General features: G+C 40.8%; 1 protein-coding gene across 5 annotated transcripts in view; it reads left to right on the forward strand.

Annotated features, from left to right (window-relative positions):
* vps13c (vacuolar protein sorting 13 homolog C) overlaps positions 1 to 13,575 on the forward strand; it is a 94,720-nt gene that overhangs the window by 32,591 nt on the left and 48,554 nt on the right. For 3 of the 5 annotated variants that reach the window (XM_083760100.1, XM_083760101.1, XM_083760104.1), the window contains 14 exons: positions 122 to 258; positions 1,165 to 1,297; positions 2,790 to 2,907; positions 3,207 to 3,339; positions 3,476 to 3,548; positions 4,317 to 4,411; positions 4,863 to 5,007; positions 6,262 to 6,341; positions 6,698 to 6,757; positions 9,583 to 9,733; positions 10,055 to 10,171; positions 10,395 to 10,498; positions 10,877 to 11,044; positions 12,046 to 12,081. In XM_083760100.1, coding sequence (XP_083616226.1) covers positions 122 to 258; positions 1,165 to 1,297; positions 2,790 to 2,907; positions 3,207 to 3,339; positions 3,476 to 3,548; positions 4,317 to 4,411; positions 4,863 to 5,007; positions 6,262 to 6,341; positions 6,698 to 6,757; positions 9,583 to 9,733; positions 10,055 to 10,171; positions 10,395 to 10,498; positions 10,877 to 11,044; positions 12,046 to 12,081 — 1,550 coding nt within the window. The remainder of the gene's footprint in view (positions 1 to 121; positions 259 to 1,164; positions 1,298 to 2,789; positions 2,908 to 3,206; positions 3,340 to 3,475; positions 3,549 to 4,316; positions 4,412 to 4,862; positions 5,008 to 6,261; positions 6,342 to 6,697; positions 6,758 to 9,582; positions 9,734 to 10,054; positions 10,172 to 10,394; positions 10,499 to 10,876; positions 11,045 to 12,045; positions 12,082 to 13,575) is intronic. The other 2 variants (XM_083760102.1, XM_083760103.1) reach the window with 1 other exon arrangement.

Below are 13,575 nucleotides of genomic sequence, written 5' to 3' on the forward strand. Positions count from 1 at the left end.
GACAGTTTATATATGTGAGCGATAGATAGCCAGACAGACAGACAGACAGAAATATTGTTTGTTTGTGTGTTTATTGTTTTACATTAACAATTGTAAGATGATGTTGTGCTGTCTTTTCCAGGTCTCTCTCATGTCATTGAGACCAGAAAGATCCTGGATCTGAGGATAAACCTGAAGCCTTCCTACCTGCTGGTGCCAAAGTCTGGATTCTATGATGCCCAGTCAGACCTCCTCATTGTAGACTTCGGTAGCTTACAGGTTTGTTAGTAGTTCTTCAATTCCGCATTATTCATCATTACAGTCAAACCATTTGACAGATTTTCAGACATTCAACCTACAGTACGTACAATATTCAAGGGTGAAAAAACATCCCACACATAAAATGAATGCCAGAGAAAACAGAACAACCAGGTGCTCATAGGAGATGGGAAAAATGGTTTAAAGTGGTTAAAAGTATCAGTGCTGCTCACAGATCAAACAGGATTAAACATGAGGAAAAAACGACAGTCTGGACAATTGATGAATATAAGGCAACTTAACATGTTTTGACCTCGGAAGTTCTTCATCTCTTCTTCTTTCTTTTTTCTTTTTTTTTGCCTGATGCAGACCTTCCGAGGTCAAAACATGTTGGCAGTTGCCTTATGTTTTGATTGATTGAAATATTGAAATATTTATTAACAGTTTGCAGAATTACAGTACATTTCAAGCACAAACTCAATACAAAGACTGTTAACTGTGAGTGGACGACCCAATTAAGCATTACACTTGTTAATAAAGCCTTTTCCTCCGTTTTGCTCTGGAGTGCTAGTGTCTGTTGTTTTAAACATTTTGAATCATGAGAGCCAGGCTTTGCCTATAAAAACATCTGACCAAATATTTTATGATAAAGAAGATTTTGCCATATTGGTCATTTTAAGAGCGTGTGTGTGGGCCCAGGCGGTGGCGTAACCGTCTGGGCACCCGACTGGTAATCCAGTCGCAGTGTGCCGCGGGTTCGACTCCCGAGCCCGACACGGCCTTTACTGCATGTCTTCCCCCATCTCTCTCCCGTTTCCTGTCAGCCTACTGTCTGTCCCTTCAAAAAAACAATAAAAGGCGTAAGCCGCAAAAAAATATCTTAAAAAAAAAAAAAAAAGAGCGTGTGTGTGTGTGTGTGTGGTTCAGCTGAACAGCGTGGATCAGGGCAGCCACATGCCAGCGGCAGCCAGCTTCAACGCCCTGGAGGAGATCATGGACCGCGCCTATGAGAGATACTCCCTGAAACTCTGTAGTGTGCAGCTCCTCTTTAGCAAGCAAGGTACACACACATGCACGCACGCACACACACACACACACACACACACAAAACCTTCATTTGGCATTCATGTCGATGTACAGTTTATTTATTCATCCCCTACAAGAAATCTTGTATGATGATTATTACATAAAAGGTAGGTTAAGTGTCTTTGGTTAAAATAAGTGTTAAAAGAAAAGAGGAGACAACGTTTGAACTGGAACACTACAAAAATAAGCTGATAAATAGCTACTCTCTCCTGATTGGCTGAAATCTTGTCACCTACCTGAAATGTTCTGTTTATCAAAGAGCTGGAAGACCTCTGTTACTGAACAAACACTATATATATATATATATATATATATATATATATATATATATATATATATCCAAGAGCTGCAGAGACAGGGAGACCTCTGTTACTGAACAAACACTCTATCTATATCTATGAGCTGGAGAGACAGAGAGACTTCTGTTACTGAACAAACACTATATATATATATATCAAAGAGCTGCAGAGACAGAGAGACCTCTGTTACTGAACAAACACTATCTATATCAAAGAGCTGCAGAGACAGGGAGACCTCTGTTACTGAACAAACACTATCTATATCAAAGAGCTGCAGAGACAGGGAGACCTCTGTTACTGAACAAACACTATCTATATCAAAGAGCTGCAGAGACAGGGAGACCTCTGTTACTGAACAAACACTATCTATATCAAAGAGCTGCAGAGACCGGGAGACCTCTGTTACTGAACAAACACTATATCAAAGAGCTGAAGAGACTGTTAGTGAACAAACACTATCTATATCAAAGAGCTGCAGAGACAGAGAGACCTCTGTTACTGAACAAACACTATATCAAAGAGCTGGAGAGACAGGGAGACCTCTGTTACTGAACAAACACTATCTATATCAAAGAGCTGCAGAGACAGGGAGACCTCTGTTACTGAACAAACACTATCTATATCAAAGAGCTGCAGAGACAGGGAGACCTCTGTTACTGAACAAACACTATCTATATCAAAGAGCTGCAGAGACAGGGAGACCTCTGTTACTGAACAAACACTATATCAAAGAGCTGAAGAGACTGTTAGTGAACAAACACTATCTATATCAAAGAGCTGCAGAGACAGAGAGACCTCTGTTACTGAACAAACACTATATCAAAGAGCTGGAGAGACAGGGAGACCTCTGTTACTGAACAAACACTATCTATATCAAAGAGCTGCAGAGACAGGGAGACCTCTGTTACTGAACAAACACTATCTATATCAAAGAGCTGGAGAGACAGGGAGACCTCTGTTACTGAACAAACACTATCTATGGCAATATTTACTAACAGAATATAGTGAATTAACCTTTAAACAGGAAACAAAATTTTAAAAAGTTTTGTTTTAACCAAAAACGAATTACCCTATCTTAAAGTCGAAGTTACAATTTACTGAGTGGAAGCAAAAAGAAAAGTTGCCTCTGTGACTGTAGTGATTGAACATGTTTGTGTTGTTGTTTAGGAGAGGCATGGAAGACTGCACGTCTGCATGGATCCTCCATGCAGCATATTCTCCAGCCCATGGACTTCACTGTTCAGCTGGCCAAGTGCATGGTGGATAAAGACTCCAGGATGGCCAGGTTGGTTTGGTTTCATTCATTTGTTTGGTTGTATTTTGAACCACTTGAATGAACCCTTCTGTTCCCTATTCTGAGCATTTCATAATAATAGCAGGGGTAGCTTTGTGTTAACACAAACATTGAATGCCATTGACAATGAATGGCCAGCTTTGAGTGTCTGTGTAAGCACAAACATTGTGTAAACACAAACATTGAAGACGAAGGTGAGGACGCAAACTGTGATTGGCCGGAATGAGATGATGTATGATGATGTATGAGGATAAGAGCGCCCCTCACTTCACACGGGTGTGATTTTTAAGGTTTAAGGTGTCCGGAGATCTGCCATTGCTCCATGTGAGGATCTCTGATCAGAAAATCCACGGCGTGCTCCAGCTCATCAACAGCATCCCCCTGCCCAACATGGGATCCACGCCCTCCACCCCAACCCAGAAGGTAGGCTCACCCTCCACCCCCACCCAGAAGGTAGGCTCACCCTCCACCCCCACCCAGAAGGTAGGCTCACCCTCCACCCCCAAAAAAGGGGGAGAAACCCAAAAACCAACTCTTTGTTCCTGTCTTCCTACTGTAGGTGCTGTCTCTGGCTGACACCAGGCCTAGAGCTCTCAGTCTTCCCCCTGCCTTAATCAACGCAATTGAAACAGGTTAGCAATGACATTACACCAGCTGCTTTTCACTGACAGTTTTGTACTGGCATTGGCATCTTAATAAAAGTTATGAACTTCCACTGTGCTGTAGCTGCACAAATGTGCATTTTCCACAATCTAGGTTTAATGGTACTGTACGTATATGTCAGTAGTTGTAATTATTTCTGATTCCCATTTACTATACCACTAAAGTTATGTACTCATCATGTTGTTACCCCTTTCTTTCCTTTATCGCTGCTATAATCTGCATCCTGGCTGTAACGACTAGGGGATTTATGCATCTGGTCAGGTGTCCGGTGGAAAACTCTCCCAAAACCTGTTACTGTTCAGGAAGAGGCGATCTACAAGCTTTTTCCTACTTTTGTGTGACATTGTAGGCTATGTAGTATGACAAAGTAGGGCATTTATTTACGAAAAAGCTAAAAAATATATATATATAACTAAATATGGAGATTAAGGATTGTCCATTTTTAATGTATTCCATTTGTGAATTAATCTACTGGAAGCCATTGTACTGTTATGATACTGCAACATAAGCAACATAACAGCACCCCACTCAGGTCAGCTGGGTTCTCTCTACAAACTAAACTACTGTATGGTAATTCAACAGTCTGCACAGATCCATAACACCTTTACTTGAATACAGTATGACGTGACAAACTGGAATTACACAGTAATTAAGGAAATATGAAAGACTGACCCAGGCGTTAAGTAGGACTGACTCTTGATCACAGAACTACTCCAACTGGATCTTGTCTTGTACAGATTCTGACGAGGACGCTGGGGATCAGTCTCTGGACGGTCAGCAGTCAGCCATAGAAGAGCTCACCGATGTTCAGTTTCAGTTTGAAATCAAACAGGTATGTTTATTATCTCCTTATCTTATCCTCAGTAAACAAACAGAAAAGTGTCAACCGAACACGGTCTACCGAGCTCAAGAGAGAAGTTCATTGAACTTGTGTCAGGATGTCTTAGTGTATCTCAGATATGATGTCATATAGATGCAGACCTTGCTTGCTGTAAATGCCTATTCATACTCCAGTTTTAGGTGATAAGGTGACCACCGCAGTGGTTAGTAAAAACAGAGAGATGTGTTTGGATGAGCAGTGTAGCGCTTACCACCGTGGTGTCATGTCATGATTTCATGTTGTAGTTTTCGGTGGTCACCTCTTGATTAAGAGCCTCTGCTAAATGCCTCAATTGTAAATTGTACAGAAGAGGTAGTGAGACGGTGATTTAGCACTTAATGTTCTATATCTGCGTGCGTGCGTGTGTGCGCGACTGCGCGCGTGTGTGTGTGTGTGCACATAGGTCTTGTTGGAGCTCACAAGGCAGGCTGACCAGGAGAACACTGTGCTGGCCCTCAATGTGTCTCAGCTGGGGGCCCAGGGCAAGATGAGGACCTATGACCTCACCATCACCTCCTACCTCCGCCGAGTAGGCCTGGACTACTGTGGTAGGAACACACACACACACACACACACACACACACACACAGTATGCCCTCCTAATGCATGCATAGTTGCATACTGTGTATAGGGTTGTCACAATTATCCAATAATCGTCTAATCAAAATTATTTGAGATAATTGCAATTATTTTCTCATAATCATTTCATTTCCATATTGAAAGATGTTCATAAATATAAGCAGAAATGGCAGATCTACAAGCTTACAACGCTTATTTTAAAGTGTAAAATGTATGACAATGCTGGTAGTTTTTGGTATATTTCAGTAATTTCTCATAATTGCCCTGTGCACCTTTTTCGTTACGAAGCCTAACATAAGGCAAACGTAAATGTAATTGATATTCATATGAATGTTCCAATGCCAAAAACACAATTACATCGTTAAAAGCAATTATTTGTGACAATTAATCGTCAACTTCAATGTGTAATGGATTTGTGACAGCCCTAACTGTGTACATGGATGCACAAATACAGATGCATCTGTCAATTCACCCATAATACAGTACCACCCCCACACAGTACAGGAATGTACAGGCTATTTGTCATCCTCTTCTATTTGTGCACAAGCAAAAATAATCTAAATCATTAATCATTTGAAGCCCTCTATGAGACACTCGAATCAATGAAGATAATTGGAGATGGCAAAGAACTTTGCTGTGTGCTGCTTTGCCTATTATGGAGTTATCTGAGGCCATGCAAATATGGCACAGGTTTCTAATCTACAATGAATTAATTGGCCTTTGTTTTTATAGATACATTTGAAATGGCATGTCTCTGAATGTTTGATGCATGTGGCGGTACATGTTGGAATAGAGGGTATGAGCGTGACATCCTCATCAAACCCGGAAGCTATGCAGGAATGCCTACTTAGTGGCAAAAAACTACTTTCTGGCCTTGACAACCCATCCATCCAAACAGAAAAGTCCTATCTGATTGCATTAAACAATGTTAAACTCACTTTGCATGTTGCTTTGCCACTCGATTTGCCACTTGATGTGCCATTCACTTTAAGCATGTGCATACCCTCTATTATTTAAAATGGAAAGTCCCCTGCAATAAACAAGATCCATTTTATAAAGCACAACAAATGCACAAAAACAGACACATGGTGGCTGTGCATGGCAAATTCACACATGCACTTTTTGCATAGTTGATAATATCATATCACATGATATATTATATCATGTTTACTGTAGTTGGCAAGTGTATGAACTTTGAATGTGGACATGTGTTTGTACACCAGATGAGCGGAAGCAGCCTCTCCACCTGATCAGCTCATCAGACAAACAGGGCTCTGACCTGCTGAAGGTGGAATATGTCAAAGTAAGTCTCTCCATCACTGTTTACATGGAGGTATCGAATAATGTATTTTTCAACATCCACAACAAAGAAAATCTCTTCACATCCCTTATTATATTCTGCCTGGAAGCTTTATCATCACACCAACACTAAACACGCATAGTTTAGCTTAACCCTTAGTTTAGGACTGAGGCCCATTCTAAAAATTACAAAAAAAAAATGTTGCCATGTACTGTACTGTACATAGCAACAACTACCCCAAAAGGGGTTCCCGTCCGTAATGCAAAACACAGAAACATGGGTCGAAAAAAATACGGTTTTATTCAACAATGCTTTTTTTTTTGCATTTGGTTCTATGTTTGCCATTATGTTCTCCACAGGCTGACCCTAATGGCCCCAGCTTCCTGACCATGTTTGACAACACTGAACAAACACTTAAGGTGAGTAAGGGATGTAGCTTTGGAGACTGCATGGGCTTTTACTCCTGTATGGTGCCTTCTTTCTGCCTTGTTCTGCCCTAGCCTGGGAGGCATACCATTTCGGGTTTATGATCCGGTCGGGAGCGGGTGATATCTTTACGTCATATTTTAATCTGGTTTGTAGTCATCAGGCTGGAACTGGAATAAAAATAACCCAAAATAATTCCCTGCATCATAATTTTAAGGTCTACCCATTAAAAGCCTTGATGTGGCATATGAATCCGTCAATTTTCAAGTACTTCTTGGAATAGTTAATTTGGTACATCCATATTTTATTCCAACTCGTAGCGACTGGTGAGACAAGGGAGGACCATAATTCTATGGAGGGGGGGGACCAATACAAAGCGACGCTGAGGTTTTTTCTTTTTTCATCATCCAGTCTAAACCACGCCTAGACCGGTTCACACGGGCGATTAGCTAACTATCTAACTAGCTAACTATCTCCGTAGACAACGCCCTGATAACGTCTGTCCAAACAGCCAGGAACCTCGGTGTTGTCCTGGACAGTCAGCTCTCGTTTAAAGCTCACATCACAGCTGTCACTCGATCCTGTAGGTTCACACTCTATAATATACGACGAATTAGACCGTTCCTCACCCAGGAATCAGCCCAGCTCCTAATCCAGACAACAGTCTTGTCAAAACTCGACTATTGTAACTCCCTCCTTACTGGCCTACCAGCATGTGCACTTAAGCCTCTCCAGCTGATCCAAAATGCCGCAGCTCGCTTGGTCTTCAACCAGCCAAAATTCTCACATGTCTCCCCCCTGCTCTGCTCCCTCCACTGGCTCCCGGTCGCTGCCCGCACAGAATACAAAACTCTGATGCTGGCAACCAAAGGTATGGCTCCCCCATATCTTGCAAGTATGATTGAACCCTATAAACCCTCCCGCGCACTCAGATCAGCCAACGCAGGGAAGCTGGAAGTACCCTCACTAAAAACGCCGGGACAACGCTCCACACGTCCCAAACTCTTCTCCCTTCTGGCTCCAAAACTGTGGAATGCACTTCCCATTGCAGTCAGAACTGCAGCATCACTCCCAATCTTCCGCCGTAGTCTGAAAACCCACCTTTTTAGACTCCATCATGGCCCATAGCACTTACCCTACCCCCTTAGATAGCATTTCTGTAGACTTAGATAGCATCTGATACAGACTTATAGCATGTTATGTAGACGGCACTATAATTGCATTGTATATAGTCATAGCACGCCATAGTACATATGTATAGCATAGTAGTATATATATATAGTTTATATACAGTCTCATAATATAGATATTCCACTGTTACTTTCTTAGCTTACGCATGTTTTATGATAAATGCTTTTGTGATGTATTCCCATGCTTTTGTTCTTGATTATTGTAAGTCGCTCTGGATTAAGAGCGTCTGCTAAATGCCTAAATTGTAAATTGTAGGAAAGTCTGGTGACGCAACGTTAGTTCTGCCCTTGTTCCTCCCTGGTTCCGCATTGTTTATGTTAAATTTGCTAATACACGATATGCCCCGTCCCTAATGCTGCACCTGAGATGTTCCTTTTTACTGACACCAGACACCAGAAAGGGTTTTTGTCCATCCAAGAAACGGCAACCAATGTGTGCGAATAGGGGCACAACCACGGGCGAGTCTTGACAAAGGGTCAAGTGCCCGTGTTGTGCACGGGTGTAGTGGGAAGCCGGCAGGGGATTCAGATTGATCTGCATCCCTGGAATAGTGACACCTACTGGTTAATGGAGATGCCTGCTCAGTAAGAAGTGAAATTGTGACACCTACTGGTTAATGGAGATGCCTGCTCAGTAAGAAGTGGAACTGAGAGGGATAGTGTGTTCCTCTGCATGCATTATCCTCTCCCGGGGAAACTCCTGGCTGTTGACTGTGTATCGGAAGAGATAGGTGGTGTCTACCAGGACTGCATGATATTATTGCAATATGTGATAACATTGGTGACTATAAGTAAACAGATATTGAAGTATGTACCGTATGTACAGTACACAGTTTTTAAATCTTTCTGCTTTGGTTTTCTGCTAACATAGAAACCACACAAAAATAAGAAGAAATACATAGATTTCTGTATAATTCCATTCCAACATAGTTTTAGTGAAAACGTTGCACCTGGCTACACCTGCTATTGACAATGAATATACCACCACCAGCCTAGCAATAGTTTCTCACTACTCCCCTTAAAATAGTTTATTTTACTCTAAGAGAAAACATACTTGATACCTGGATTGTTGAAATGAATAAAAACCTGAACAGTGATTGGCCAAATATGTAAGTAACACATGGCCCGAAAATATACAATTTATTGCAGTTTAAGCAGTCTTTTGTAATGTATATTGAGCATATATTGGATAACGATAAATGTTCGATATATTGTGCAGCCATAGTTTCTACAACACCCTCTCCAGACTAAACCATGGGGTTTATAGGGGAATTGGCAATGGGGAGAAAATGAAAAAAGATGGGGGATTTTCTTTTCCTGGTGTTCCCAGTAAATCGATTGTCTATGTCTATGGACTTCAATGTTTGTTTAGGGCACTAAATGAAGACGTAAGACGTCATGTGTCCAATATAAATACAATGGGCGCCCCTCACTTCATAAGAGTGTGATTCTTTTTTTTATAACCAAGTTAACAAGGCTGTAGAGCTCCGATTACATAAACTATGTACAGTACTACCTGTATGTTGTGTTATAAGGGAAAGAGAGAGATGCTGTAGAAAGGACTAAATGGTCAGAAAAAGATCACAGCTGTATTTAGCTTTATAACTATTGCTCTCTGTTGTACTCAGGTGGAGTTTTCCTCCCTGAACTTCCTCCTCCATACCAAGGCCTTGCTGTCCACCATCAACTATCTGAACACTGTACTGCCACAGGACCTCACCACCTCCAAAGACCGAGAGGTCAAGAAGCCAGTGGAAAAAGCTGGACATGGCAAGACGGGTAAACATAACTCCATATTGCCATGGCTGTGAGGGATATAGACAACTACACTATACGTGAATGAATGTATCTGTACTTTAATATCTATATGATTACTATTGTTACCTGAGTGTTAATTTAACTAAAATTGACTAAGTGTCCATTTTTATACTCTTTGTCTTGCGCCTTAGTCTTCTTTAACAATAATATTTAATATACTTTCTGATCTATATGTCATTCTTAATAGTATTACAGTACAGACAGTAAAACAATAGTAATAGTTAATAGTTTTATTGTCCCAGCTCTGTGTTTATTTTACTGTGATTCTGTATCCCTTGGCAGTATCGAAAGGCTCGCGAGATGTCAACATATTTAACTTCAAACTGTTTGCCATGCTGGGCCGTTTCCATGTGGAGGTCTGTGATGATCGACGCAGCATCGCCGACATCATAGTCCAAGGCAAGGTTCCACTTTGTTTCTCACTCAAATGTCAAATATATATCGTTAATTTATCTGGAGACCGTTTGATGATGGAAGTGATTTAGAACAAATACATTCTCATGTGCATTATATCTTTTCCAATTCTGCAACAATTGCGTTTCTGTTAATTATTCTTTTTTAGCCTGGTCCCTTTTAAAAGTAACGATGGAGGCCTAGAAGAAATGCATGTTTGTGTTCACAGGTATTGATGCGTCTGTCCTGGTTCAGGCCAAAGAAACAGAGGTATTCGCCAGACTCCGAGATATCGTGGTCACAGATATCGACCCCAGGACCATCCACAAAAAGGTACAGTATAAAGTTACATTGACCACATGATTTGTGATATAAAGTTACAGCAAAAGTATTGCTCTAAAGTCTAAACTTTAGCTTTAGATCAGAAATGATCTGTTAGTATCATACTAATAACTAGAAATGATAGCTGTCAAACAACAGTCTGACAGCCAGTGTAGGTGGTTGTAGCCCATAAAATACTACACTACAAATTCACCTTGAGTGCCTGGACCTAGATATAATATAAAAATATGCCTTTCTAGCATATTTTTCCTCTCTCTCTTGAACATCGCTTCCCTTCATGACCGCTTGTGGATTGAGGTATAAAGTAGCGCTCCTGTAATCGTTTTTCTTCTGCCTTTTATAGTTAATTTGAAACTGTCCCACCTGCAGGCAGTGTCCATCGTGGGAGAAGAGGTGTTCAGCTTCAAGCTGTCTCTGTACCCCAACGCCACGGAGGGAGACGGCTACTCTGACACCTCCAAGGTGGACGGCAAAGTGACCCTGCGGCTGGGCTGCATCCAGATCACCTACCTGCACAAGTTCCTTATGTCGCTACTGGTAAGGGCCTTACCACCGGTCTGTTTCATTCCAATGGGCTATATGCACACACGCCATTTTGGAAAGAACTTGGGCACCTTCCCTACTTCCTTCACAGGTGTTACCAATGATACTAATGAAGGCTCTGTTCCATTCTGGTCAAACAGAGTCAGGGTGCTGCTATTGTGTGTGTTGGCCCGCTGAATCCACTCGTTTACACCTGTGTGTCTCAAAGTGTCCTTGAGTGGGTTCCAAATGACCCTGTACGGGAGTGTAACTCTGAGAGCTGTACACATGGAACCAAATGGACCCTGGCCCTAAGTGTCCATTTGGTTTCCAACTTTTAATTTCAAGGACCGCCACGGTCCTTGAAATGAAAAGGTTTGAGAACCACTGCACACTAAATGGAACAGAGCCTTAATTACCATATAGCCATTACCATCAGGTATATAGTCTAAACTTTAATAAAGTATCCTGATTTTACACCCGCCTTCTCCTTTTTTTAACCTTTTTGTAGTGCTCGGATTGCCCATCTTTTTTATTTTATAGTTCCGTTGATCCAAAGCACCAAATGTACCTTTTTTAACTTTTGTTCCTCCACTGAGCACCTGGTTGATTCCCCCCCCAGGTATTTTGTCTCTTTTATTTTTACAGTATATCATATTTTATTCATTTAATACATGTACTTTTCTTTATTAATTTTGTAAAAATTATTTATTTATTTGCTTATATATTTTTCTTTCTTCTTAAATATGAAGCGGTCTGCCCGTCAATGGATTATTATTTTAATTGTGCATACACATTTACTTTATTGACACTGTACGCTTTTCTTGGGGTTGTATTAATGTGAATAGTTAAATATTGCACATGACAAAACATGCAGCATAACATTCCAATATGGGCTGATCGGAGAGTTAAATTCTCAAGTTTGTTTCTCTGTTTCACTTCCAGTCTTTTCTATCTTTCTTCATTTTTCGTTATTCTTTTTACTTTTGTCTCTAAATGTTTCTTGTTCTTTTCAGGCTTCTTTTAGCTATCAGTATCTATCATCTGATGAGGTACAAGGTCATGGCATGCAGCACTGAACTGCATCCAACTCCAAAACCCTTTTTGCTTTACAGCTTTCACTCAACAACACCTCTGCACCGCACCTCAAAGCCATACTACTATGACATCCTCTAATTTGACATTAACAGCGGGGAAAGCATTCTGTTTACGGGGTTAACTCTTTTCCTTGATGTGATTTGACTTATCTCGTCCATGGGTTTAATGTTTCCTGACCTCAACGCCTCCCCCTACCACCCTCTTGTGTTCCTAAAGGAAGCTAGTCTCTGCAAGATATCATGCTACGCAACAAAAGCACATGTGCCACTTTATAGAATGCAAACATCCACATTAATTTAGCTTTATAATCACTTACTACTTCATAGCCAAATGACTAAATCACTGTTTTCTAAATCAGTCAAGATATTAAGTTTCCTTTGAAATGTGGGTGGCATACTTGCGTTTCTTGCATATTGCTCTGACCTGCCATTTGCTAAGCAGGCTCTTCTTGTAAGTTTGTTGAGTCTGTGTCAGGCACTCAATAAGTCCACAATTCCATTTAATGGCTTCCCCTCCCGTCACCGTATCTCCCAGTGTGTTTTTAAACCTGTCCCGCGTTTCTGTGGGCAAACCATAAACATGGAAAGCACTCAGAGTTACAGATTTAAACATGACTCACTGTCAAAACTATCAGATAATAGATTTTAATGAAGACCAACAGCAATATATTATGTTCCATAAATTTTTTATCGTTTTTATTGTGTTTTGAGCACCACATACCACCTTTGTAGCAGATGATGCTGATTCAGTGCAAATGATAGAACTTGCAATTGTATGAATATACACCTCTATTATAGTACTTCTACTGTATATACTATTACTGTATTGTACCTCTACTGCCTCCACACCTCTACATTTTAGCCATTTAGATGAGGTGGTCATCCAGAGCCTCAGTAGAATAAGGTTTAATTCCTAGTTCACCAGGGATTATTAGGAAGTGCAAAGGCAGGTGTCGGGTCCACAGTGCCCTGAAAATACACAAAAGGTTTGAAGAGTTAAAGTCCATCTTACAATGCAATAAGATTTAGTATATCATCAATGCAGAAAGGTATTTGCTTGTCAGTGAATGATTAGGTAATACCATAGCTCTATAGCATACTGCATGTTAAGATCTCTTGGCATTGTGGACACCAGAACAAGGTCAAATAGTATTTGCAAATAAGTGTTTCCTTCTGTTTTTAAGATCATGTGGGTGCAGGGCGGCTATCACAAGAATTCAGATAGATTAGCAAGATGAATTATCAACCAGAAATTGACTTTCAAATACAGCACTTGTTTTGTCGTCTGCTCCACTCATTTGGCACAGCAGGCAAGAAAACAAAATTGTAAGAATTATTTGCGAATACTACTTGAACCATACAGTATACTGTATACACTCAACTCTGGAATGGTTTGTCTCAGCACGTAAAAAAATGAATGCTTTTCATGCACATGTAATGACGGTCAGA

This window comes from Protomyctophum parallelum (genome assembly GCF_964188405.1).
Source record: "Protomyctophum parallelum genome assembly, chromosome: 2".
Classification (NCBI taxonomy): Eukaryota; Metazoa; Chordata; class Actinopteri; order Myctophiformes; family Myctophidae; genus Protomyctophum; species Protomyctophum parallelum.